Below are 26,986 nucleotides of genomic sequence, written 5' to 3'. Positions count from 1 at the left end.
ATTAATTAATTAAAAGAAAATGATAGGAACATTCATTGTTCCATGAAGGTAAACCTTTTTTTTTTAATTTCAACTACTCTATGTCTTTCCCACTGGCACCACCCTCAGGACAGGATCTGCAGCTTCACGTGTTTGTACACAGTGAGTCATTCATCTGAGGTCAGGTTTAAGGCCATTTTTATTTGACTACATGTTTTTAGGTACTTGTCGCTTCATTGTCAACTATGTTCAGCTGGGCTTCCTCCAAATGCAGAATAGTTCATACAGAATACAATAGTTTTCTGTTTTAGTGGTTTCTTCAGCGTAGTTTGGCAACAAAAAAATAACGATAATAAAAACAAATGAATAAATCTGAGTGAACCAGTCTGGATCTGCGTGTACAGGAACAGGAAGATCTGTGGCTGGTGAGTCACCAGATAGACGGCGTCAGTGATTTGCATGAAGGAGACCTCAACTTTCACCTGCTCATTTTCTCGACTTGTACATTTCAGTCGCCCCTCTAACACTGAAAGGACATAAACGGCTGCAAACTGCTATTAATGAGATACCTGTGTGGTATGAGTCAGTTGTTTGACAAGTGGAGGCAGTTAATGAAGCCCTAACTTTTACATTTCTCTCAATGAGAAGCTTTGCACCTGGTAGGTCAGACAATCCTTTTCTTTTTTTTAACTTCTGGCTGTACGGGAGGCATTCACATCAGATCATTAATTTTAACACGCCTCGGGTTCTAACACTTTGTTTTGTACCCAGGCTTAATTAAACTCCGGTCAAGTCTGTGACTCAAGCTCTGCTTGACGATGACCTTTTGTTGGTTTCTGTTTTCCTCTTTCGCTTACCTGAATGCCTACTTTGTCTTTATAAGGGATACCATAAAATCTAAGCATGGCTGTATGTGACTTTTTTCATTATTTTGGCATGTCTACGATATAACGTGATAAGGTGATACTCAAAAACGCTCCACACAAATTAGATTTTTCAGCATGAAAGATGTAAACAAACACTGACAACAATCTTTTTCATCTTAATGTGCCGCCCTCTTTAGATAATGTTTACTCCATTACCTCAGCATCGTGTTTTATTTATTATTTTATGACTATAAATTTATAACTCCCTTTTACGCACAACACGCCAGCTTTTATGGTGTCAGCATCATTTTAAGAGCAAAACTAAACCTCTGATGTCCTTATCTCTTATGGTCTGTTGGGAAATTTCAAATCACGTTAAAGGACAAAAAGTAAAAAGTTGTGTAACTTCTCAATTAGACTAACTTCATAGCGTATATCAAGCAACTATTTATGTATATTTTAAGCAAAACATCAAAGCCTAACTTTTTCCTGGTCATCATAGCTGAGTCTTTGTCTGCTTTGGCACGGAAACAGCCTCTTATCTGCACGCCTCCTGACAATAGCCATCCAGTTACTGTGAAGTCAGCCTTGCACACAAGCAGCACCACAGACATGAGCCACACAGGTAAGCTACTTTTTCATATTATTTATTAATTAGCCCATTATTACTATTTTATCTTGGATAGTGAAAAATGATTGTGTAGTATGTGATTTTTGTAGTTAATGCTTTTTGATTGATTTTGTTGTCATCACCAGATCAATAATTTCTGTATTTCACTTGTTTTTATATATTTAAATAAACAGGGATTACTTTGGCAGTTTACCTCTATGTGGCTCAGCTCCAGAAAAGTCTAGATAATGTTGTTTCATAAAATACTGAAACCATAAAGTTTTTTCTTCACATAGCTGGGGATTTGCTGATCGTCTACGACACTGAGGCAAAGCAATGGGCTACCTACCTACAGTCAGTTTTCACTGGTCCCATCTCAGAGGCTGGGATCTGCTGCTATGACATTGCTGCAGCGACCAGTCCGAAGGGTGATTTCCTGAGGCTTGTCCAGTATACCTGCAAGCTCCTAATCCTTTCCAAGGGCTTGCTGGAGGGTCTTTGCCCGACGAAACGCTTCTTCCTGGGACGCGTGTTGAGTCCTGCGGCTCATGTGGTGGTTCTGCTATGTGGGGTGGAGAGCCTGAACCCCCTGCTAGAGCTGGTGCCTCTGAACGGTGATGAGTGCACGCAGATCTCTAGTGAACAAGACGCCTCTGAGTACCTGTCCACTGTGATGGACACTGTGAGAAAAGGTATGGAATCTTTTTAAAATCACTGACCATATATTGTGTTAGCACCATTGTCTTTAGCCTGGTAGAAGATTATAGGACTTTAAGAATGCTAATATTGGCTAAAGTGCAAAAGAATGGGTAAAAGTAAATCAACCACCTCCTGCAGAGTGGATAATGAGTAAAACTGAACTATTGGTATCTTTTATCATTGCCACCCCATGAGGTCTCTGATCTTATTTCATGAACCAGTCAGGTGTGAAATACCCCGCAACTCTGTCACATCTCATATTTTGAGCTCAACATCATTCCAACTGTTATTCCAGTCCTAACGCTACCTAGTGTTTCTCTAAAAATTATGTTTGAAGTTTAAGGTTTGAATTTGAATTCAAATAGCATGCAAAATATCTCAATGCATGATGGTTAAAAACAAACAGTTAAAAACATGTTTTTTGGCTCAGTGCTGATCTCAGCTTTGAAAACCCAGAACAGCTTTTTCAACCTGCCCTTCCTTTAGGACAAATGTCCTTGCTGTTCCCTTGTAATAAATGCGAGGAGAGACGAGCGCTCGTTATTTGCTAGAATGCCTGAGCAGCTTGGAAACCTGTTTACTCAGTTTTTTTTTTTTTCATGAGAATTGTGCATTTTGAAGATCCAATATTTGTTAGGAGCAGCTGCAGAGACATCTTTGGTGAAACTGAGTGTATCACTACCATGTCCTCATCTGCCCCGCCAATTATCCTCTGCCTCCTTTCCCGTTTTTTTCCTAATTACACTATTTGTATAAAACCATAAAGTGGAGGAGTGGGCTTCTATTTAAACAGGTGTGGGAGCAGGAGGAACATTTGATGCAAATTCAGACACCACTGATTACTCATTGTGAGCCATGTAAATTCAATAGCACTTACAGCATTGCTTCATTGCAGCGGTACAGAGAAGTGGTTCAGAGCGGGAGCCTATAAACAGTTACACTTTAACCCAGAAGCACCTTCACTATTAATGCAGGATGAAGCTGTTTGTTTGTTGACACATGCAACAGACATGTGGGTGTTTGATAAGTGCGTACCCCACGTAAAGTAAGCGTACTTCTTTACTGGTTTCTGTACCTACATGCATCAGCGTCAGGCTGTTTCCAATAAAAAAGGAGAGTTTAGATTTTCTATTTCAAACACATGTGAAATCATTAAATTAAAAACTCTATTTACCATGTTAGGTTAGGTAAGTAAACGACAAGAGAACATCATGTAACCATGGCAGCAGGTCTATCAGTTTCTTCTGAGCACACCGATGTTTTGAGCAAAAGGCTAGCATAAGCATGCTAACATGCTCATACAGTATTTTTATGCCAGTATTATACCTGACAAAGTATACATGCAGCTGACCTGATAATTGAAGAACTGTCAACTTCTTTGCCATGAGAAAACCTTTGCAGTATGCTTTAGGTCATAAGCCATTCGGCTGAATCTGAGCAGAGAGCATAACCCTGTACACTTCACAAATCCTGCTACTTTTGTCAGCAGTCACATCATCAGTAAACATCATTGCCTTCATTCCCCTGGCAGCCATACAGCCAATGTACAGCCTCTGCCAGTTTTTCCAGGTTTTACATGTTAGGACATGACAGCAAATCAACATCAAGTTCTCACCAGGTCTTAAATTTACACCCCACGATTCAACAGCTTTTAGCACCACCTTTAGCAGCTATATTAACTGTTTGCTGTATGTATTTTTCAGTCTCTCACGTCATTATAGAAGAATTTTGGCGCCCTCTTCTTTATAACGTTGCTTCAATTCATTGTGGTTTGTGGGCATTTGTTATGCACAGCTCTCTTAAGGACTCAGCATTTCAATCAGGTTGAAGTCTGGAGTGTGACTTGGCCCAGCAGATAGATCCTTTTCTTTATCAACTATTCTGCTGCTCTGCTGGGGATCATTATCCTGTTGTGTAGCTCAGTTTCAGCCAGTTTAGCTGCATGACAGATAGCCTCATATTTAAGTAATATTTTGGTATACAGAGGAGTTCATGGTCAACTCAATGACTTCATGTTGCCCAGATCCCATGGCTACAAAATAAGCCCAAACCATTACCCCTCCACTACTGTGCTTGACAGTTAGCATGAGGTGTTGATACACTTGGTTTTCTCCAAACATGACGCATTATGGATGACGTATTACATGCACATTATGACCAAACACCTCCACGTCAGTCTCATCTGTTCAAAGGACCTTATTCAAGAAATCTTTTGTTTTTTTCAGATGCAGCTTTGTAAACCTAAGCGTTGCTGCCATGTTCCTTTAGAGACACGAGCCTTTCTCCTAACCACCCCACCAAACAACCACCAAACAAATCACACTTGCTCAGTTTTTTTTATAATTGCACTGTCATGACCTTTAACATTTAGCATGCTAACTGAGGCACATAGAATCTGAGATATAGCTCTTGGGTTTATTTACAGTTTCTCTCAGCATTGTCAGCAATTTGCCGCGATGTCCACTAGTCTTCTAGGAAGACTAGAAACTGCCTAAGATGCCAGAGAGGAGATTGTCAGAATGAAGTTACGAAGATGGTCTGTGGGAAGCTGGTGGCAAAGCCAATGTAAGCAAGAGCAATAGGCAGATTGTTGGTTGGCTGGTGAGCAGGTTAGTTAGTGGGTTAGTGAGAACCGATGAGTAGGCAAGCTTGGCAGGAGGTTTCTAAAGGCAGCAGATGAGTGTGTTTCCAAGGTGGCAAGGTTTTTAAGAGTCGGGAGCATAATGGTGAGAATGTGAACTGCTGCAACCTTCTGCCTTGCTATCTCCAGCACCTGATTATCAAATGTGAAGCAGATGTAGGAACGATGGTTGAAGAAACAAAGAAACAAAGAAAAACAGTATGACCAGCAGACCTCATATTGAGAGTTCACATATTGAGAGATCCACTGTGCTGCTGTACAGAGTCAGTATAGGTACATGCTTAGACATTTCCACAAAATCGACTGCAAGAAACTTATCCTAATGCTACAGGAATTCATTCTCTGCTGACCACCAGTGGCTCTATAACGCTGTCGACACCTTGACAATGTCTTTGACTGTCGGCAAGATATTACAGCTCGGGCCAAAGTGGCAGAACAACCATCTGGGATCTTCCAGTAACTAAAACACATGTTTCAGATAGCTACTGCTATTTGAAAAATGTGTTTTGTAGAAATTATCAGTGCATAGTTCAGCATGTTATTGAGTGTCTATCTTTTTCAGCCTCAGCAGCAAATATGAACCCCATGACACACAAACCATCAGCATCAGAGCTGAAGGGGGTGCAGATGCAGTTGTCTGGAGCTGACAGCGCCAGATCCAGCATTATGGTGGTTCCTTCCAGAGTTCCCTGTGGGGTGAGAAACTCATCTAGTCATTAGTAAGCCTTTTTTTTCACAAACCACATGTAACATGTGTACTGTCTGTTTGGTAGAGCTCTATGGAAGTGTTCATTCTTCTAAAAAATGAGGTGGCTGGCTCCGACACTGAAGTTGAGTTTACGGGTAAGAGTCGGACGCTAAGAGTGAAGCCTCTCCGCTGGAATGAACGGATCCTATGTGTCAGCGCCCCAGGTGAACAAAACAATAAAATACTGTGATGACTGTATGATTAATGAAGCTTTATTCTGTCTTGTGTGAAGCCTCTAAAGTCCTACGAAGTGATCTTCTTTGAATGAGTCATTTATCTTTGTATACAAGGGACTAAATAGTTGAACCAAGATAATAGGCTGTTTGCTAAAGTAACTTCTTGGCACGTGATAACAACTTGGTCACACACAAAAATCTCAGTATCTTCTCTGACCATGCCTGTGTGTTATCTGTGTGTTTTTACTGAAGATTTTCCAGCAGGAAACGTAGGAGTGACTGTCTACAGCGGTGGAGCGCCGCTGAATGATGCACAGCTGCAGTACTACAACAACATCGAGGAAATCGCGTGTCTGCTCTCGAGGGTAACAGACCCTGTAGATTTCATGTGTCAGGTAAAGCCATAAGTGATATGTGGGTAAAGAATAAAGAATAAATGCCTCATCTGAGTTTTAAAATGGGAAATTCCACTACTTCCCCCAGAAAGGATTAGTGCTGAACTGGGAAATTTTCCTCATTATACATACATCAATGATCTCTGTTGTTTCTATTTCCGCATCCTTTCTTTAGAGTCTGTTTCCAACTATTTTTACAGAGGTGGACAATTAAATTGAGGAGCCATTAAGACAAGAAAACATTTGGTTTTTGTACTAAATAATTGTACTAAAGACTGGCTCTTAGCTCACAGTATATGTGTGCACAGAAACAGCAGTGGGACTCCAAACATATAACACTTGCAAATATATTTAAATACCTGCAGTCAATCATTAACTTACTCATGTTTAGAGCACTTTTAACTGCTGTTCCAGACTCCCCCTTAACAATAGAAGTAACTCTTCTGAGGTACTGCGCAATGCTACTTAGTGTGACTCACGATTATGCAACTCACTCATCAAAATTAGTCAATCACTACCTCAGAACACAGCCTAAAAGCACAAAGATGTGGGAAAACATCCATTAGATTGAATCAGCATATTTCTTCTGTTTTATGAACAACCATTCACCATCTCCTTTCTGAAATTAAAGGACAGCAGGTTTCAGCTGTCTTGGAGCCATGAACACTTGATTTGATTAGATCCCTTTTGCTGAAGAGGCACACTCGAGGCACGCCAGCAGAAGAATTTGCCAAGACAATCTCAAACTAAAGGCCCGGACACGACTCTGATGTGTGTGTGGTTAAAAATCAACCTGGCACTTTTATGGTCTCTCTACTGTAAATTCAGTATAAGATCAACAACAGTTCCATTGTACTTTTTTTTAATCCATATGTTTAATTCGTTCATCAAATAAAAACAAAAAAGGCCTCCAGCCTGGTCATTAAGAGAAAAGGCTGCAAGCTTTTCTTTACAGCCATTACTCACTAGACTGTGTTTGCATTTCAGGCTTTTCAGGTGTCCTCTGTGAACACGCTGGATCAGAAACTGGCCTCCATGCTGTTGGAGAACATGCCCACGGGAGGCTTTCAAGGACTGCAGTGTGAAAACGCACCTGAAAGAGGTACAGCTCTCAATGGTGGATTGCTTAGTCTGAACTTTACATTAAAAAGCATCTGCTGAGTAATCACAAAGACAGAAAAACCCAACCTGGTATATAAAATGTATAAAAACAAAACTCTTGTTTGATTGTCAGAAGATCCACAGTCCAAACCACAGTAGTTACACGATCCCTAATTGTGTGTAAAACATTTTCCCTTCAGACAGAAGCTACAAATCAACACGTCTAACGTGTAGCTGATACAAGCTGCGGCAGGTTATGACAACAGAAAATGTCAGATCGGGCCATTTATATTAGGTGCCGCATTGCTGCACTATAATGCCTACCTAATTCTCTCTTTCCTGACCATGTCTTGAAGCAATGACGTGAATTCAACATAATGCACACAGCTGAAATAGGTCCCACTTGCATCAAGCGCAGTATCCACTTTGAAAGGGGAAAAAAAGCCTTCCATTATTACTTGGCTCATTATGTGGCAGATTGATGGCTTCATCAGCCACTGAGATTGATTCTTAACTCTGTTGAAAAGGGCACAGGGAAATGTTGCCATGACAAACAGGTCAATAAGTACCTCCAAGCTGTCTTTCTTTGACGCTCCTGGATGTGTTAGATTACCCACATTGCACTAGATCGCCGTCAAGTTATCACAAGGCAGAGGTATCTGCTGCTATTACGTGATACAGCAGCTCATTTTCAATTTCAGCCTTAATGTAATGGATGGAAATTCCTTTCCAAGACCTAAACTCTCAAACATCCCCCGCAGAGCTCCACCGTGCAGAGGTGCCCTCGCTCCTCCACTTTGCCGCTCGGTACGGCTTCAGAAATGTCTCCAGCCTCCTCCTGCAGTGTCCAGGTGCTGTAAGAACACTCCGCACGGCCAATCGCCACGGACAGACTCCCGTTCAGATTGCCAAGAGTCACGGCCACACAGAGGTTCACGTCATACTGAAAGAGATGCTGGTAACTACGTCCTTATAAGACTTCTTTCACTCTCGCTGTGTGCGTTTCATCTTCTGGGCTCATATTGACTCTTATTCCATGTGGAATTGATCCTTGCAACAAGTTAGATCATGCTTCTGGCTTATTAACCTTCCATAGATGCAAGACATTCATAAGACATTATTAGAAAAATCACAATATCTGATTGCAGCTTTCCGGCTCAGTGATTTCTAATTTTAATAAAAAGCTGTAAATCCATTAATCATTGTTACAGAGCTGCTTGGATGTCATTTTAGGTAAGCTGAATTCCAGTTACTTGCTGACAGTTGAGGAAAATAGCAAGATAGACGTTTGTTCTTGAGATCTAAAAGCCGGGGTAAGCAGTGCAGCACTTAGGAATGCTCTTACTGAAATGAGTACGGCAGCAGGACAATAAGTGACTGGTCCCTTATCAATAATGAAAGGAACGGAGAGAATAGGAAGGATTGAAAGCGAGGAGAGGCGAACTCACTCCCTCCTAACTTGCGTCTTTATATCCAGATCATGACTCAGTTAGCACATGGATGGTGGGCTCCCTCCTCCCATCTTCAATATATCTGGCCTGTGAGGTTCCTAATGGAACACCCCCACAGAGATTAGAAAGACGGTGTTTGTTCATGCGTGCACAATGGCTCCCAGCACAGGTCGTCTGCATACATTCAGACAATTAATGCGGCCGCTGATGTTAAAAATGTCCTTGCGTAACAGCTGCCATTTTGTCATGCTAATGCGGAGATCATCTTCCCGCTCAACCTTCCACTTCGCTGTGCAGACGCACTCGCGCCTGAGCCGCAGGTTAGCCTCTCACGCGCTAATTAGAGGTAATCCATATTTAATAGATTCCTTGCGTGCACCTACCTCACTTTACTTGATAAACCTGTAGGATCACAATGTTCTTTCCGATACTAATTTCATTAGGCCGTGAGGACATTATTTATATATATATTTAAAAACAAAACAAGACCAAAAAACAAAGCAAAAACACACATCACGCACCCAGTGTTACAGAAAGGTCAGCGGGTCCTTTTTTTCAGTGTGTAATGCAAATATTACACAACATTGCACATCTGCTGTCAGTGAACCTCAAAAGCTTTTCAGTGTATTCATTTTAGCCGGAGCGGTATATCTTTGGTACACTGTTGTGAGGTAGTCGAACATCAATTTTGAGCAAGGTTTGATTGCTCATGATACCCACAAGCTTCTTAAGTGAGGTTACCAAATCTTCCTACCTAAAGCTCTAAATAAAAGTGTTATTTTGTATCAGTAAGGATAAGTATGTTTTCCACAAATGTCCACAGAGGTACACTCATTCTTATGAAAACAAATAGTGTTTCAGAGAGAGACACCTCAAAACCTGAATAGAAACATCAACATTTATGTATATATAGCGATATACAGTATAGCGCCAAATCACAACAAGCCCTTTGTATAGTAAAGGTAAAGACCCCACAATAATACAGAGAAAATCCCAGCAATCAAAAAACAACAACCTTTGAGCAAGCACTTGGTAACAGCGGAAAGGAAAAACTCAATTTTAACAGGAAGTTGAACAGAACCAGGATTAGTTAAGGGCAGCGCTGCAGGGCGAGGGGAAGGAGACAGGACGTTCAACAGCATGTATTTTATCCTGTCTTCCTTCTCTCATCCCAAGCAGTCACAGCAGATGGCCCCGCCCCTCCCTGAGCCTGGCTCTGCTGGAGGTTTCTTCCTGTTAAAAGGGAGTTTTTCCTTTCCGCTGTCGCCAAAGTGCTTGCTCATGGGGGGTCATATGATTGTTGGGTTTTTCTCCATATGTATTATTATATATAGGTCTACCTTACAATATAAAGTGCCTTGAGGCAACTGTTGTTGTGACTTGGCGCTGTATAAATAAAACTGAATTGAAAAACACAAAAATCCCCACAAAAGGAATAAAAATAAAATCAGCTTAAGAGAAGATGATGAGCAGAGGTTTGGGCTTATTCAGGTAGCTTCAGGGCTAACTGTGTGTTTTCATATTGTTAACCTCTTAAGAGATTGCAGACATCACCTGCTCCAGAACAGGTTATGTTCCAGAGATCCTTATCCGTTTGTGACTGGTCAGATGTCACCCCCTTTTTATGTGAACACACTCATAGCTAGATCGATAAATTCTGGGTTATCTTATCAAGCAGATAACCAGCTTCATGTGACAGCACAAACTAAATACACTCTGTGGGGAAGAGGAATGAAGCACAGATATACCAAACAAAAGAACAACAACATAGAAAATAGACACAGACAGGGAGGCACAGAAGACAAAGAAAAAAGAAACAGAGGAAAAAATAAAAGCTACGGCAGCCAATCAGACAAATTACAATCAGGTTGTTTCAGACATACTTAATGCTCAGTCAGAAAATGTCAATTTCCCCTCATCTTTCCTTATGATGCCGAAAACATTTTTGCTTTATTAATGCCTCGGCCTAACCTATAGAAAGCCCTGGCACTCCAACAGCTGTTGCAAATGTATTTATCCCCCTGGCAACGCTGCTAATTGAGAGTGAGTGCAGAGTGAGCGAGGTTCGATCAGAGCGGTCTAGCGGGTGCTCGCTGTGAGTGTACAATAAGTCGTTGGAGCGGAACTGACAGAGGAGCGGTCGAGTCATACGGAGGTCTATCAAAAAGGAGTCTATAGCTACAACCTAACAGACTTCAGATACAGCACACAGACGAAAGTGTTATTTCTTGGCAGTTTTTATTGGAGGGTATTCATCTCGACAGCTAAAAACAACACATACTGTGCTTGCATGTGGCCTGGAGGAGAAATTATGAGAGCCATGATTGTGTTGTGGGTTTTGTTCCTTTTTTTTTTGTCCTCGGTTCATTAAATCATCTGCAGCGTTTCCCCCCACCACCTCCAATTAATCAACCCATGATGCATCAGTGATTTGGGCGTCAGCGTAGCAGCACTCTGTCAATAAATCCTAGATGGATTGGCCCCCTGCTTCATAGACGGGCCGAATCACTCACAGGGCCTGCGTTAGATCCACTAGTCTGCCCCGGCACCACACTTCTTTGTTAATTAGCTGTGAACTGCTCCAGAGGGGAAAGCTGAATTATTCAGGGAGAGCATAACTAGAATACAAATATAGAAAATGCTCCGCTGGTATCAACAATGTTTATGTCCTCAGACTGCAATGTGCTCACTCAATTACTTACACAAGCCAGCATATTCCTTATTTAATATTTCAGAACTGGGTCACAAATCTGGCTGAGTGTCACTTGGCATTTCGATGGACTCTGTGCTCATGCTGCAAGATTTCACTGTGTGCGCTTTGAGTGCAGAGCACAACTCGATAAATACAAATCAGCTAGCAACTTCACCACCCGAAGGCTACAAAGAACGTTTTATGTGTTGTTCGTGTATCCACCTATTCAAATTCACAAAATCCAAATTAGGTGACGTCCTAGACTCTGGTCGTGAGATTTGTTATATCAGCTGACCATATTTTGCATAAGGTGTTTGGTTTATTAGTAACTGCACAGTAATATGCGTCAGCTCCAGAGATTTGCTTAACATTTGCGTATTCCTCAAGTAAAACGCTGTTTTACCATTCATTACCAGACTATATGTTGCATATCCATTGCATTTCACCAAGCACTTATTCCTCCGGACTAGCATAGCTGGTTTAGAAACACTTGAAATATATCAGCTACTGGATGGAGCTCCATCAAAAGCTTTTGCAGATATTAACAGGTTGAAGAAGCCTGAATTTAGCAATCCCCTGAATTCGTACATCGTTCAGTCAGCTTGACAAAGTTTCTAGTGAAACAGATTAGGTTGTTGTTGTTTTATCTCACAGTCCTACATGATGAATCTCTCGACTTTGTTTCTAATTAGCAAATGTCGGCATGACGATGTTATTCAGCATAGTATGGTAAATATTAATAGAGACATATATGCGTAGATATGGCAGTGGCTATCCATTGAAGCACCTCTGCACTCTAATTTCTAATGCACGTCTGTGGAAACACAGATCTCTACACAGTGAAATCACAACTAGATTCAAACTTACTCAAACTGTATTTATGATATGGGGTATACTTGGTTAAAGTAATGTGGTTTGGTGGTTATCACTCTTGCCTCACAGCAAGAACGTCCTGAGTTTGAATCCACCATGTGGCCTAGGTCTTTCTGTGTGGAGTTTTCACGTTCTCCGTGGGTTCTCTCCGGGTACTCTGGCTTCCTCCCGCAGTCCAAAAACATGAAGTTAGTGGGGTTAGGTTAATTGGGCTTCCACCTGTTGGGCTGGTGATTCTAAATTGCCCATAGCTGTGAATGTGAGCGTGAATCGCCACAACCCCGAATTGGGTAAGTGGAAGAAAATAGATGAATGGATGGGTTTTTGTACAATAACGCTTATGTTACAGTCGACTTATGTTGGTAGTAACATAAAAGTTCTAAAGTGTTAATGTTGTATAATGTTTTCAGTGAATATTACAACTCTAGTCAAGCTTTTACTTTGCATAGTCTCTTCTTCTCACTGCTCCTTAGTCCACATGCCTTCTAACTAACAGAAAACGAGTTCATCTGAACACCCACGTGCAGCTTTACACATTTCTTTAGCGGCGTTTCAGGTATACACTGAGATGCTAACTGTATGCCGTGCGAGTGCCATGGAAATCAATGAACAAATAATTAATAGTCTCATTCAGGACAAAGTAACACATATGATGAGCCATTAGAAAATGTCACTATCAGTATCTGTCTGATACGCACTTTCGCTAACATAAGCTAGTGCTAGCTTAATTTAGTTTTGGGGCAGTCACTTAGCATCAAGTCACCTTTAAAGAAGGATAAATTATTGATATATCAAAGTAGGCATTTTCTTTACAGTAAAATGCTGGTTTAAAAAAAAAACCTTCTCCCTCTGGAACATTATTCCCAGTTGTTTGTTATTTAATATAAGAATAGGTCAACTATGGTAAACATGTAACCGACATCTTAGCATTGCCACTGACAGCAGATTGATGTAAGCACAACTGATTTATGCTTGCTGTGTTAGCCTTCAATAATACATGTTTGGCTTTGTGTGAAAAGAAAAGTGCGAAGGTAACACATTCCTGAGCAAAATTAGCTTTACAGAAGTGTGAAGTATTTATTCGCCAGCTCAACTAGCTGTTCTATGCCAAAAAAAACAACAAGTTGGACAGATTTTTAACTGCACAGCACTTGTGTGATGTTCAGCTTTACACTTTGCAATCTGTCACACATCAAACACTCCCATGCTGACACCAGTATGCAAAAAGATAGCGAGCACGCTAAAGCTGAGAGCCGAGCGAAGAGCAAGCTTGTGAATTGGCCATTTCAGCCGTTAAAGGCAGATTTACGGCCCTTATCCCATGTTAGATGTATACTGTCTGGACTGCGGCAGTTCATATTGAATTTGTCTGGAATGAATGGGGCTTCTGCAGTTTCAGGCATCTTTAAAATGATTTAGCATTTGTGGTTAGTAAACAAATACCCCTCCTCGGTTCAGAACTACCCCTGAAAATACCACACTGTGCTTCGGCACAGCATATGACTATTAAAATTCAATGATCGAGTGGTGGTAATTAACCCGTCCCTTCCACCTGTTGGGCTTGTTATGAACCTCTACTGTTAAGTAATGCATTCATGGCAGCCAATGTGTAATTTGCAGTACTCGGAACAGTGCAATATTCTAATTGAGTCATGATTTGCTGTGTTGCTTGGGAACGGCACACGCAGCAGGGCGGGTTATATGGTGGATGTTTTGATCCAAATGAGCTGTATCTCATGCATTCTGCAGATTTACATTGCTGCATTCACAATGTATCCTCGTAAAGCGGCAGCGGGGTCAGCTGTAATCAATAGATATTATTGCATATTCACTCTTTCGATGGAAAAGCTACAATACAGTAAAAGCTTTTTTTATTTAAAAATGTAGTGGTACTGTCTGTTTTTTTTCTGTTAGCCATATCAGAATGTGCATCTCTATCAGAAGTTGAAATATGGCAGCAAATCATTATCTGTTTCTCATCCTAATTATAGATGCGGTCTGATATGGAGCAAAGGGGTCTTGAATTGCTCACTAAATGATATGTTTAGACTGAAAAGGGAAGATAGTCTGATTTCATAATTACCCTGATCATACCCCTGTCTGTCCCTCAGCGTGCTATTAGCGAAGAGGCCTAGTCTGCTGCAGCTTTTGTTGTCAGAGAGAAAACGGATTTCTGCTAGCCAGCAGGCGGGGTAACAAGCACACCTCTGTAATTCACATTATGGCCCCCTGAAATTGCTTTTCCACAAGTCCTAACAGATGCAGTGAGAAAGCTCGATTAATAATCTGGACGTTTGTCACAGCTGACATGAAATGCTGAATATCAAATCAGTGCACGGAAGAAGATATCAGCCTGTGGTGGTGTGTGGAGAGTCATCTGTGCTCTGAGCTTTCAATTTCTAAGCCTAAGAACGCAGGTGAGAAAAAGAGCCGGCGGGCAAAGTAGGGAGAGCGAGCTAAGGAGTAATCCACATTTTGCTGCACTGTATCACAATGCAAGACAAATATCCTTTAAAGTGGCCTCCTGGACGGGCGCAAGAAATGCATCTCGGTGTTCTGTTGTTGTTGCAGAATATGTCTGGCTCAGGCGGGGACAATGACGATACCAGCGTGTACGAAATGATGTGCAGTGCAGGTGAGTGAGCAACTGATGGGAAGTGGAGGGAGGGCAGAAGGCAAGCCAGTAATGGAATTGTTTTATGCCCCCCGGCATATGATTACGCTGTGTTTCCTTTCATTTCGTTTCCCCTCAATGATGGGGACATCGTGTAGCATTGCTTCTGATCAGCTGTGAAATGACAAGTGGCCAAAAAAAACAAAAAAACAAAAAAAAAAACCGGCATGTGCAGCATCCATTATGATTCTGAGGCTTTAGTGCAGTAAACACTCTGTGTGTCAGGGAATCTTTCCATCACAGACACACAGAAACCGCAACAGGTGGAGGAAAAAGAGGGGGAGGATGAAGATCTCTACGCACCGCTGGGGGTGAATGGTGAATACGACACCATCCTGAATTCAGCTAAAGCAAAAGCAGTGGTCATTGCCAACCGCCCACCAGCACCCACACCCCGGCCTGAAGGCACCCAGTTGATGGACAGCAAAACCCCTTACATCACTCAAGGTAACTTGAGACTCTTTTCTTGCATCACTCATTCAGACAGATACAATAGTGATGATTATGATTCTGAGTTATGCAGGATGGGGGGAGGAAGGGCCTGGAATGTGCATCGCCACCATCAGCAGAGCGCTGCAGAGCGCTGAATAGAGAAAAGAGAGCTTGCTTTGTGATGCAGTTTGTTTTGATTTCAGAAACCGCAAGAACATAGTCGCTCCCCGTCACAAAACAAACACGAGCGAGTCTGGAGAAAGACCCATTTGCCTGCGTTGAGAGCCCGCAGTCCCTAACTGTTCAATTACAGCTGTGTGAATATTTCATGAAGATGAAACATCCAAAAGTGACTGGTATTATCAAGGCTTATAAATCATTAAAACAGCTGTGGCTTCTCTTTTTTCCGTCTCGCAAATGCAAAAATGAACACGCGGGGCCGCAATTAATTATTACCGCAGACAATATTACGCCCGCCTCTCGCATTCACGTGCATTCAAATGGACGAAACTAATTAGAGCGGCTCAGTAAATAGCTCCTTTTTTTTTCCTTTAGTGAGCTTGCTTGTATCTACTGAGCCGACCCCGTTCCCGGTGGGATTTACGAAGCAAAACAAGGAATTGAGTGCACCACTGAGTTCTCTGCACCCCAACCATCCTCTCAGTAATAGAGAGGGAACTACCGGGCTGCCATCTGCAACCAATCTTGGCCAGATCAAGGCCAAGTCAGCCAGAATAAGTCATTACACATGTTTTCCATCGTCCTTGTCCCCAGAGCGCACAAGAGAAAGGAGAGGGATTTTGAGGTTTCCATCTATTGAGACAGAGGAGCTTCAAACCACACAAGGATCACATTTTGCCCCTAACTCCCACCACCGCAGTCAAAGATGTGAGGGCAGAGATGAGGCTCGGTGGAGGATTAGGCGACGAGCCAGTTATTGGAGAACACGGCACAAGTGGAAACAATGAGGAGTCTTCTTTTTGTTAGCAGCGACGTCTCGGGCTCAGTGAGACTGAAAACGTGAATGAAATTCAATCCCATGGGCAGGCAGTTCTGCACATGCAACATACATGGACACACTCCGAGGCCGAATGAAGCCACAAAGCCGGGCTTGTATTATGAGCGAGGCAGGAAAGAGAGGTCGTGTTTGAGCGTGAAGTGGAAAAGAGGAGATGCTGTCACAGAGGACGGAGTCAGAGGCTGGGATTATCTTCCAGGGTGTGGATGCTGAATTTGAAATCCAGCGTTGGTCACACGGCCGCAGCTCCCCCGCCTCTGACAGCTAAAACAGTGCAGTCTTTCATTCAGAGCGCTGACAGGAAACCAAAAGCATCATTCAGTGTCTAACTCAATTCAGAGCTCAACTGTGTCTCTTTGCAAAGAGCCAAGATCCTGCATTTTTTATTTTGAGATTTTTAAACATATATTCAGATGTCACTACGTTTGTCATTTCTGAAACAGTGCTGGATGGGTTTTTTTAACTAAGCTACGAACAAGCCACAAGCAGGGTGCTTTGAAATAAGATCACGGCTCCATCGTGTGGCAGGACAGTTAAAATGCAGGCACAAATTAGAAAAAATTTAAGATTCAGATCTGGTTTTCATCATTCTAGTAGTATTATCTAATAAGATAATTAGTGGAAAATTACAGAGATATTTACCACATTATTAACACAATGTTACATAAAACTGTTGTGCATCAACAGTGTTCCAGAGGAAGAAAACACCAGGCGATGGAGATCTGTACTCACTTCCCTCTAAACAAGGTAGGTGTTGAGTAATATGTAGTAATAAGAGCAATAAGTAACATGTGATCAATGTGTACAACAGTCATTTAGTACAATATTTAAGGTACGTGGACTTTACTTGAATATTTGTAACTTATATAACATCACTAGGAAACCAGTGCTAACCAGTCGTATGTGATCATTTACAAAAAGCAGCGCTAATCCTTTTCTGTTTCATCATATACAATTTGCCCTTCAGTTGGTATCATTTAAATGCATACACACTTTATTAGGTACGCCCTGTCAGTACTGGGCTGGACTCTTAAATTGGTTGCACTAATGAACAGTTGAACAAGCGGACCAACAAAGTGGCTTCTGGGATATGTGTGTATAAACTGGACCAGAGGTCGGCAACCTTCAACATCAAAAGAGCCTCTTTAGCCGCAACACAGCCAGATGGATAACAGATGTAATCTTTTTTCCTATTGTTTCGTATAGTTTGCAATATTTTTTCGTTCAAAGCTCACATGAGCCACAGCTGAAGGGCGCGCGAGCCAGGTTGCGGACCCCTGAACTAGAGCTAGAACTCCATGAACTACTGCTGCATGAAGACATTCTTCCGATAGCGTTCCCTTATTTCTGCCTGTGTGCTGCTTTAAATAAGCTTTGACCAGTGAGATATCCAAACATCTGCATCTTTCAAACTCCATGCCCTCAGTGATGCAGACTTTCTGTTAAAAATCTGCAGTCTCCAGACCCATGCTGAGATAATCCTGAAGATATATCAGGGTTTTATTCTCAGGCTTGACTAAGCAGTCGCCTGCATACTAATGCAAGTAGCTTTGATATGTTTTGCCGCTTTACTCTTTGCTTTGTTTGGGACAGACAGTCGCAGTTCATTAACTTTGAAACAAACAAGCCCTGCAGCTAGAATAAGCAGTTAATGCTTTTTTTCATGCTTGCGATGTCTTTAAACAGTTGCTTGTATTTCCCTCTTTGGCTACGACTGATATCGTCACTTCAGATTAGATGTGCCAATCATTTTTTTAATAAATACTTTCCTCTAATTTTTTGTTGTAATTTTTTGTCTATTAAAATTACCTGCTGGATGATATAAGTTAATGGAGACGCTATGAAATAATTTGTAGTGTTCTGTTAAGCAGATTAATATTCCAGTAATCAGCATGGGGAAGGCAGTAATTAAAGCAGCAGTGTAATGGGTACACACGCAGTAAAAAAGGCAATAAAATGATTTAAGCAAAGCCACATGCCAAGAAGTTTAAAAAAAAAGGATGAACTGCAATAGTGAGCACCTACAGAGAGATGAAGCCATTTGTCTGCCTCGCTGTTCCATTAGTGACACTGAATGACACGTCCACAGATCATCACACTCGCCACGAAAATTACTTACAATCTCGGTGACTCACAGACATCACAGATGTGCTGAGCGAACTCACATTACCCGACTATGGATACCAGCTGCTTTAGTATTACACTCGGGCTTTTCTTCCTTCTATCTTCTCCCAACTAGAAATCAGCTATTTAATTTATGGGTGGATATTTTAGGACTTACATTATGATTATGTTATAATCTACAGCAGTAAACATGTTGAAACTTTCCTGCTTACTGTTTTTATGGGCTTGTCGTTTACAGCAGCACGCGGGCGAGAAGGCAGCGTCTCTACCACCTACGACACCTTTGTGCCAAACCAGATAGACGGGCTTCAGCAGCTCATTGAGTTCCAGCAGCAGGTGAAGGCAGGCTCGCTTACTGTGGACGAGGCTCTCGAGCTCTTCAGCGACTGGCAGCACGTTCAGAAAGACTTGGATGCCAAGCAGCAGGTAGGATCGCTGCACGCTCTGACCGAACTCACATGAAGGGATCTGAAAGAAGCAAGCAGGTCCACACACGATACAATACAAATACTGAATAATCAGGCAAGTGTGGTATGCATCTGGGGAACCATGTGTCACAATAAAGAAAACAGTCCCTCAGGTTTTAAAGATCTCTGTAGGCCAGAAAAAAGAAAGACGTTAAGAATCGCTGATTCAAAATAGGGTTTCTGCTATGAATTGTACAGGAAGCCAGAGGGGCCAAAAATATGACAAACTCACATTTGAAGGGAAGGGTTTCTTATTTTCAGCAGCATGTAAATTTTGACATGGTACTGTTTTCTAGTATTGTTACGCACCACAAAGTAGCAGAAATGATGTTTACAATATCTGGCTGTCGTTTTTTTCCTGTAGCTACTCTATTTCGTCAACACCTGCAACTCGAGGAGCCTCTACGCACACATTCTTCAAACACCAAACTGCACATATCACATGACCTGGGTGGTTTTAGCTGTTGTGCCTTAAAAAATAAGTCTGTCAAATCTAGAGCTTTCGGCAAGCTACCCTGCATCGGCGCCTTATGTTGTTAACCAAGAAGGCAATGATAGAGAGAGGGAGAGCAGTTTTTAATAGCTCCGCAGTCCAGTTTTGAGGGGTATTTTTACCTAGTATTTTTTTTGGCATTCTTTATAAATTCATAAATAATAATGTGAAACTTATGCAATCAAAATACTGTAACGGCTGTAGTGAAGGATTTGAAGCACAACACAAGTTACTTGCTGTTAAGTTCCAGATAGAGATAGGGGAATGATGGGAAGGTGTATCTGTTCGTTATCAGGTAGCTGTGCAACACTAGGACACCAGGGTAGGAAAGGAATGTAGTTTTCCACCAACAAGGTGATTCCCAAAGAGGTTTTAGCCGTAAACTTGGCATGCCTTGGCTTGATGTGCCATCCGTCCATAAAAAAACTTCAAAAAACTGGAGAAGTGAGGGGAAAAGAAGAAATGACAGGCCTACAAAAAAAAACTATCTACAGAAAATGAGCAGTACAGAAAGTTAAGTCCTTAAGAAATACAAAAAAAATAATCCACCAAAGACCTAACACAGGACATGAGATGCATCTGGACCTTCCATCTAATGGTTTCAGTGGAAGGATAGCTGTCAAGAAGTTTTATTTAAGGAAGGGAAACAGGAAGAGACTGTATGCCAATTTGGACGTAAAATCAGTGGCAAGACGTCTTATAGAGTAATGAATCCAAACTGTGAGAGTCTACAGCCATCTGTAAAACAGGGTGGAGGCTCTGTCATGGCTTTGGTCTGCATTTCAGCCAGTGGTGTTGTAGATCTTGTCAAAATTGGTGGAATTATGAACAAAGAAAAGTACCATCAGATTTTGATCCACCATACAATTCAACCTGAAAAGTGTCTGATTGAAAAGGGTTTAATTTTTTTTAGCATGACAGTGATCCCAAACACCCTGATAACAAAGTAAAAGCATAACTGGGTAAAGGAAAACACAAATAATGGAACATAATCAGTCATGTATTGGCCTCCCCAGAATCCAGACCTCAACATTACTGAAGCAGTGTGGGATCATCTTGACAGAGAACAGAACAAAAGGCAGAAAACATCCAAAGAAGAGCTTTGAATGTCCTTCAAGAAGCCTGGAGAACTATTCCTGATGACTACTTAACCCTTATGCGTTTGTGTTTTGACTTTTTGCTGCCATGATGCCAGGTCTCGCTTGGAAATTAGATTTGAATCTCAATGATATTTTTACCTGGATAAAAAAAAGATTATTGACAAGACAGCTTGCCTCAGAGCGTTGTGTGTGTGTAGGAAAACAAAGGTGGTCATGCCAAATACTCACTTTCGAGCTCGTTAGAATTGCACAAACTCCTTATACACTTTCCAGTTATGTTTTCAGATTTTTGAATAAATTGCTGCAAAATATAAAGACATGAAGAGTGGTTTGAGACTTTCGCACAGTACTGTAAATTTCATCAGGCTGCAGTTAATATAAATGTTAATTTACAATGAAGTGCTCGGGCTCAATCTGCCTTAACAAACCTTTTTCGCCTAATACTTTCTGGCACGTCAGAGTAGGAAATAATAAAACAGATGATGCGCTAATTCCATCTACCTGCTTTTATTTCAGGGTCCTGGTTTTGTTGGCTCACCGTCTCATTTTTGAGACACATTTTTAATGTTATTAGTAACACCTGTGCTTTTCCTGTTGAGGCAAGTTATAAGGTCTGGTCTACGGTGCGCTGCTGTGCGTTACACAGACAGGTTATGAGGTTGTAAAACAGCGGTAGACGCCTTTGTAGAAGCTAAAGGAATTTGTTTCCCGCCTAACACTGAAGTCAAGTCACAATACTTGCAAAAATGTAAGACTCGAGGAGAAGAATCAGTAGAGCGACAGAGATCAAAGTCATTCAAAGTCCGACTAAAGAGTCACCAGTTCTGCTACACAAATTTTCAATATTTGATATAAGGAGCTTTCATCTGGGCATTTCAGCACTAACTCTTACTACTTTTCACATCTTATAACAGACTTAGTGATAAATGATCAAGGTAGCACCTTAACATCAACATCATCAACAGTTAAAAGTATATTGCTCTCTGAAATGCAGCACAGTACAGAGAGCAGATTTATTGGTCTGCGGACTAATATCGTCAGTAAAACTACCTCCACCCTTTTGTTCTGCTGTGTTGTTGCATACTTGGACTATATTTGCAGTATGTTTTCCACTGGACCTCCACGAAAGCACCGAAAGATTTATGATGAGTCTGTGAAACGCGCTCTTTTCTTTGTCTTAGCCAGTGTAAACATAACACGGCTCCATCATGGAAATCTCAGAATGTATAAAGACCTGGATGCCTTCTGTACAGTCAGTCTAATACTGAAGCACTGATCTTTGTCTCTACAGCAGAAGCTGAGCCATCTGAGAGCCACTATCATAAACAACAGAGAGGCAGACGACAGCGTCTATGGTAAATATTCACATTCGATGTGGGCTAAACTGTGCTGTCATCGCAGAGACTTTTTGGTTTTCCTTAAAATATTAAGTATATGGAATAAATAACCCCGGTACAAATGAGTGTATTAAACTGTATACTGTAAATGGCTTAAAAAGTCTTCTCTCCCTACAGATAAAATCAACATCGTTCATCACACGGCAAGTAAGTCTTTAAAAACTTATCTCAGCGCGCGCAGAGGAAATCTGTGTTTGCATGCCTTTGTAGTTTCTCGAGCTGCAGTCGCAGTGCTGGGAAATTAATCCTCCGGGAAGTGTTATTTAATCAAATCCCCAGTGCCTTGTGTTTTGATCTAGTGAGTTTCACCAGCGCTAAATGAGAGTCCTTTATTTTCTTTTACCGAATGATTCTCTGTTCAGCAGTGCATATTGGATAATTTCTCCCCCAGGTGTTGCGGTGAATGGAAGTCAAAGAGGAAACCAACCAGCAGAGTCTGATTTTTACAGCAAGCCGCTTAAAGCACAGCAGGTACGTTTACCTCACTTGCAGTAGGACAGTTTGGCTCAGCTGCATTAATATATCATTTAATCACATCTGTTGATTATTCTGCTTGAAACAAAAAAAAATACTGTACACTGACGTCCCAGTAAGCAAATATAATAATGCAGCAATTCACCAAATTCTTTTGCAGACGGCTTTTTTCCGAAAATCCGAAAAACGGTGAATGCAAGTCCTATATCGATTGTGAGTATGAAATCCACTTCTTTGATTATTTAAGCCAGACTCCTATTTTCTGTTTGGCTCCAAAGACACTATTAATATTCTGTTCAATTATGACTTTTAGCTGCTGTGATCTGTTGTAATACATAAACACCTTTGTTTCTTTGTTTTCTCTTTCAGAGAAATAAGAAGTAAAAAGGATGTTACACAGTCCACATCCAGCTTAACCCTCCTCTTATAGGATAACTTGTATCAGTGCATTAGTTTGAATAATTATATGTAATATACAATACAATGACAGGTTTTTAGCATCATATAGTTTTGCTTTGTGAAAACTTAGATGTTAGTATTCCTGTAATTTTGTAGATTAAACTGCTTCTAACAGTTTTTTTGTTACTGAATTTGCAGCAATTCGCTCACAATTGTAAATGTTTAAACTAAACCACAATTTTAATAATTAGTGAGGAAATTATGTGTTTCTCATTTTTATGAGCTTCTTCTCTAGAGAAAGGCAGCGCTCACATCAGCAAGTCTCGGCCTGTAAAACCTCCAAATGTTTCCCTCTAGAGGGCGTCATATCTCTAGATATGGCCATCGCACCCACAGTCTGAAGACATCTGTAAGTACAGATGCACCTGTGACCTCCTATTGACTGGGTGGCAAGCTTTGGAAAAATGTATCCATACATGTTGATGTATGTAATCAGAAGATGAGCACATCAATTAATTACGTCTTGCTGTGGCTGCAAACACGAAGCATGTGTTCGATCTTCGCGTCAGCCAAGAAATGTCAATATGAATCTGAAGAAAAGAAAATGAAAGCTGTAAGCCGGCTTACTGCGAAGAGCAGAAATATTAGTCATGTTAGGGTAAAAGAAGGCTTGATGTTGCCGGGAAAATCATTTTGTTTAGCTGCCACAATGCAGCCATCTCTGTGTTTTACAAATTTAATAAATACCCTCTTAGAACGGCGCTTTTAAATCACGTCAATCACGTTTGTGAACAGCAAATATTTACGGTACATAGTTGTCAAAAATCTAAATTTGCTGTGATTTACACACCCATTCAGGAACTGGCACATATGAGCACACTCTTTCTCACACTCACAGACACCAGTTTGTTGGTATAGCCCTGCCTGTGCTTGAATGAATGAATAAGAGCTGCATGGGGAATTCAGTGAATGCATGGCTAAATCCAAGCTCAGTCTTGAAACCCAGGCAGAGGCTGAGCTGTGTGCCAACAAAGCAGCTGGGTACACGCCGGGCACATTTTTCTGTTCAATCATGCTCTTTGTGAATAATATGTATTAATGCCGTCTCTACTTAGACCTGCCAGTTAGCCTTTGGAGATGATCCGGCTTCGGGACCCCATGGCATTCGAGGCATATGTTTGCCTGTCACCTGCTGCGTTTATTTCAGTCCGTGCATCGGGCACGGCCACCGAGATAGGCCTCAAATCATTGTGTATGCAAATTTCTGAGCGCCACCACATGGAATAATTCCCTAGTCAGAGAGACAAGGAGATAGGGAACTTCAGTGTCATGCGTTGCCCACACAAAGCATGCTTCTGTATGTGGGCAGCAATACATCAAACACACGATCAAAGACTGACAAACCCTGTACTCTGCATCCACTTTGAAAAAAGAAATTCTTGTGATGTTTCTGAAACATAAATCTACACACACACTTCCTACATTGATCGTATATGTTATTTAACTGACCGAAATGACACTTTCTGTATTTCTCTATTCTGTAACTTTGTTTCTTTTTGGTCACAAAAGTGGTCACACTTCATACAATTGTGAGTTGGAGGTTTTTTGTTTTTTTTTACCAAATGTATATTTTACTATAAACATTTGAAATCTCTAAAACATTTAATTGCATAAATGTATATGTATGAACATGACTTCCAAAGAGCTGTACTACTGTGCTGTGCAAATTTTAGTAAAAGTATAGACACTTAAACAATAAATCCACAATACATGTAAAATGGCCTCCAAATTTTTTGCTAGTACATTGTCTACTTTTTGCAGAAGTTTATGGGAATTTCCATAAATAGTAAAATTCAATACATTGTTAAAAAAAATCCATAAATATACAATAAAAATCTAATTACATTTCAAATAGTACTAAATAGTAATGCACTTTATTTTGGTTTTTTTAGGATATATTTTCAAGCACTCTATGTATAAATTATAGACTAGGCTAAATAAAAGATACTATAGCATCGCACATTGCTTTGTAAAGTCTGATTTAAAAACTCAAATTTAACATAATGGCAAACTTGCCAGAAGTGACCATGTTTAGAAAAGATGGTGTAAAGTTTTCCGCTAATGCTAGCAAGTTTGGCTAGCAAGGCTAAGTAGCTCAGTAAAATACTAGAGCTCCACTTACCAAAAATAGAGTATGGACTTTTTGAATGGGCTGTGCCACATGGCAAACCACGCTATTTGTTAGCTAACTCCATTAAAAAAGGTCCAGAAGGCACCAGCACCACAAAAACTGTAAAGAGGTCCAGTTCAGTAACTAGCAGAGTAATTAGCAAACAGTTAGCAGCTTCCACTTGCTATATAATGCCTAACAGTGAGCCTAAATTTAATTATTAACTATAAAAAGAAATCACCTAGCTGTTATTAAGAGGAAAATTAAAAACAGAGATTAAAACTCTTTTTTTCACCTGTGAATATCTTTACTGCCGTAAAGTCAGGAGGCTATGGGTGAGAGGAACATTTTGGCTCGTTCTAAGGAAAATATCCCGCTTTGTAGTTGCTCCATGCTCCATGACTGAGTTGCTAATTGTCTGCCTCCCAGTTGCTGCTGGGCCTTTTGCATATCTGAGCATTTTTTTCAAAAGAGCTAAAACAGTAAACTTGAGCACAACACCACAGAGTTTAGTGACATTCAAATGCCCCATGCAAATTGTCTGCTCAAATAGGTGGGCAGGAAGTTGTAGAACCTGGTTCTTCCGGACGTTTCTTCATGTTGAAAGGAAATTTTTCTTTCCCAATGTCACCACATGCCTGCTCAGAGGGGGTTGTCTGTGTTTTCTCTGTATTACCGTAGGATCTTTACCTTGCAATATAGAGTGTCTTGAGGTGACTGTTGTTGTGACTCAGTGCTAAGTCAAACTGAATTTAATTTAATATGAAACTTTGTAGACAGAATACAGTTTTATGGATTCACTATTATGCAACATGAACTTTAATTAGATTTCCTCTCTATCCTTATTCCAGGACTAGACTTGGTTAGATAGTGGAGAGACAGGATTATACAGTCAATGCATCAATAATATTATTATGACATATCTTTTTACTGGCCTTTACCAACTGAAACAGAAAAAGCCAAGCTGTCGCCACAGTCATCTACTGAATCCTGCATCCCTGTAGCACCACCGATTTTGGGACAACACTGGGATAACTTATCAGGGATAACTAGTCTTCTGAAGGATCATGCATAAACACAACCATTCAGAACCTTTCCAACATTGGCATGCACGCAACACTCTCTCTCTCTCTCACACACACACACACATGCATGGAGACAAAAACACACACAAACACCTCCCCTCCTTGCCCAGTCCCCTCTCCAGCCCCGAGATTAGGGCAGAGGATTGTGCACAGCTGCTCACCAACATCCCCGATAAAAATCAGGCAATTTCACAGTCAGTGGCATTCTTTCATCCCCTAATCCACAAACCGCATATAGTTATAGATGAACCTCACTGTGATGAGAACAAGCTGCTCAGAGCTGACCTCAACAGTAAATGTGGACAGCATTGATTATAAAGAAAAAGCTGAGCAGCTAGAGTGTATGGCACAGGAGCAAAAACAAAGCGTCCAATCCAGGAGTTCATGCTGACTTTCTTTTTTTAGCTTCCAGTTAGATGAGTTTGTGTCGCGGGCCAGCTGCCATCACTCTTGTGAGCACGTGTTACTGCTAATAAAGAAGAACATTAATAATAAAACAATGTTTTTAAAGCGTAACAGTTTCTGAGCTCCTTCTTCTTCATAGGTCGGATTGGTTGAACTTTGGATATTCATCACCATTACTTCTTTCAACTGAATTCCCATTAACGCTTATACAAACAGCCCACTTCCACTAATCGCATTAACAGAGGAAGCCATCACTTGCAGACCTTATTTAATCTTATTCATTGTCAATGCATGCCACCATTCCTCATATTTTTCCCTTTCCGTCGCTCCTTAAGTCATTCAGTTCGCCCATTTTGTCTGACCTCCAACCTCCACTTGCAGATGAATTCTTCACCCAAGTTCAAACAGGGGACAAAAAGGTACTTCACAGGGGGAAAGGAGGAGGAAAAAAGAAGTATGAATCAAAAGGCACGGAAATGGAATTCACTGTACAAACGTCGGGGGAATTTCAATGTCC

At 41.0% G+C, this 26,986-nt stretch overlaps 1 protein-coding gene across 4 annotated transcripts; it reads left to right on the top strand.

Moving 5' to 3' along the window:
- The first annotated feature begins 294 nt into the window (after positions 1 to 294).
- Positions 295 to 23,268, top strand: LOC120721832 (B-cell scaffold protein with ankyrin repeats-like). Of its 4 annotated transcripts, none has more exons than XM_040012486.1 (17): positions 295 to 638; positions 1,380 to 1,470; positions 1,752 to 2,147; positions 5,358 to 5,491; positions 5,569 to 5,707; positions 5,972 to 6,114; positions 7,102 to 7,216; positions 7,977 to 8,173; positions 14,803 to 14,866; positions 15,131 to 15,352; positions 17,043 to 17,102; positions 18,718 to 18,905; positions 21,831 to 21,894; positions 22,054 to 22,083; positions 22,328 to 22,407; positions 22,571 to 22,623; positions 22,780 to 23,268. In XM_040012486.1, the coding sequence occupies exons 2-16, from the start codon at positions 1,458 to 1,460 to the stop codon at positions 22,601 to 22,603; spliced, it is 1,878 nt and encodes a 625-aa protein (XP_039868420.1). In that variant the 5' UTR covers positions 295 to 638; positions 1,380 to 1,457; the 3' UTR covers positions 22,604 to 22,623; positions 22,780 to 23,268. The 4 variants fall into 4 exon arrangements, with proteins under 4 accessions (XP_039868420.1, XP_039868419.1, XP_039868418.1 ...); XM_040012485.1 differs by having other exon boundaries at positions 1,348 to 1,470; XM_040012484.1 differs by having other exon boundaries at positions 295 to 1,470; positions 15,149 to 15,352.
- Positions 23,269 to 26,986: the final 3,718 nt, after the last annotated feature.

Source organism: Simochromis diagramma, unplaced genomic scaffold (genome assembly GCF_900408965.1).
Source record: "Simochromis diagramma unplaced genomic scaffold, fSimDia1.1 OVJJ01000604.1, whole genome shotgun sequence".
NCBI classification, from domain to species: Eukaryota; Metazoa; Chordata; class Actinopteri; order Cichliformes; family Cichlidae; genus Simochromis; species Simochromis diagramma.
The sequence above is the reverse complement of the archived record's forward strand: the minus strand, read 5'-3'. Positions and strand labels throughout refer to the sequence as shown.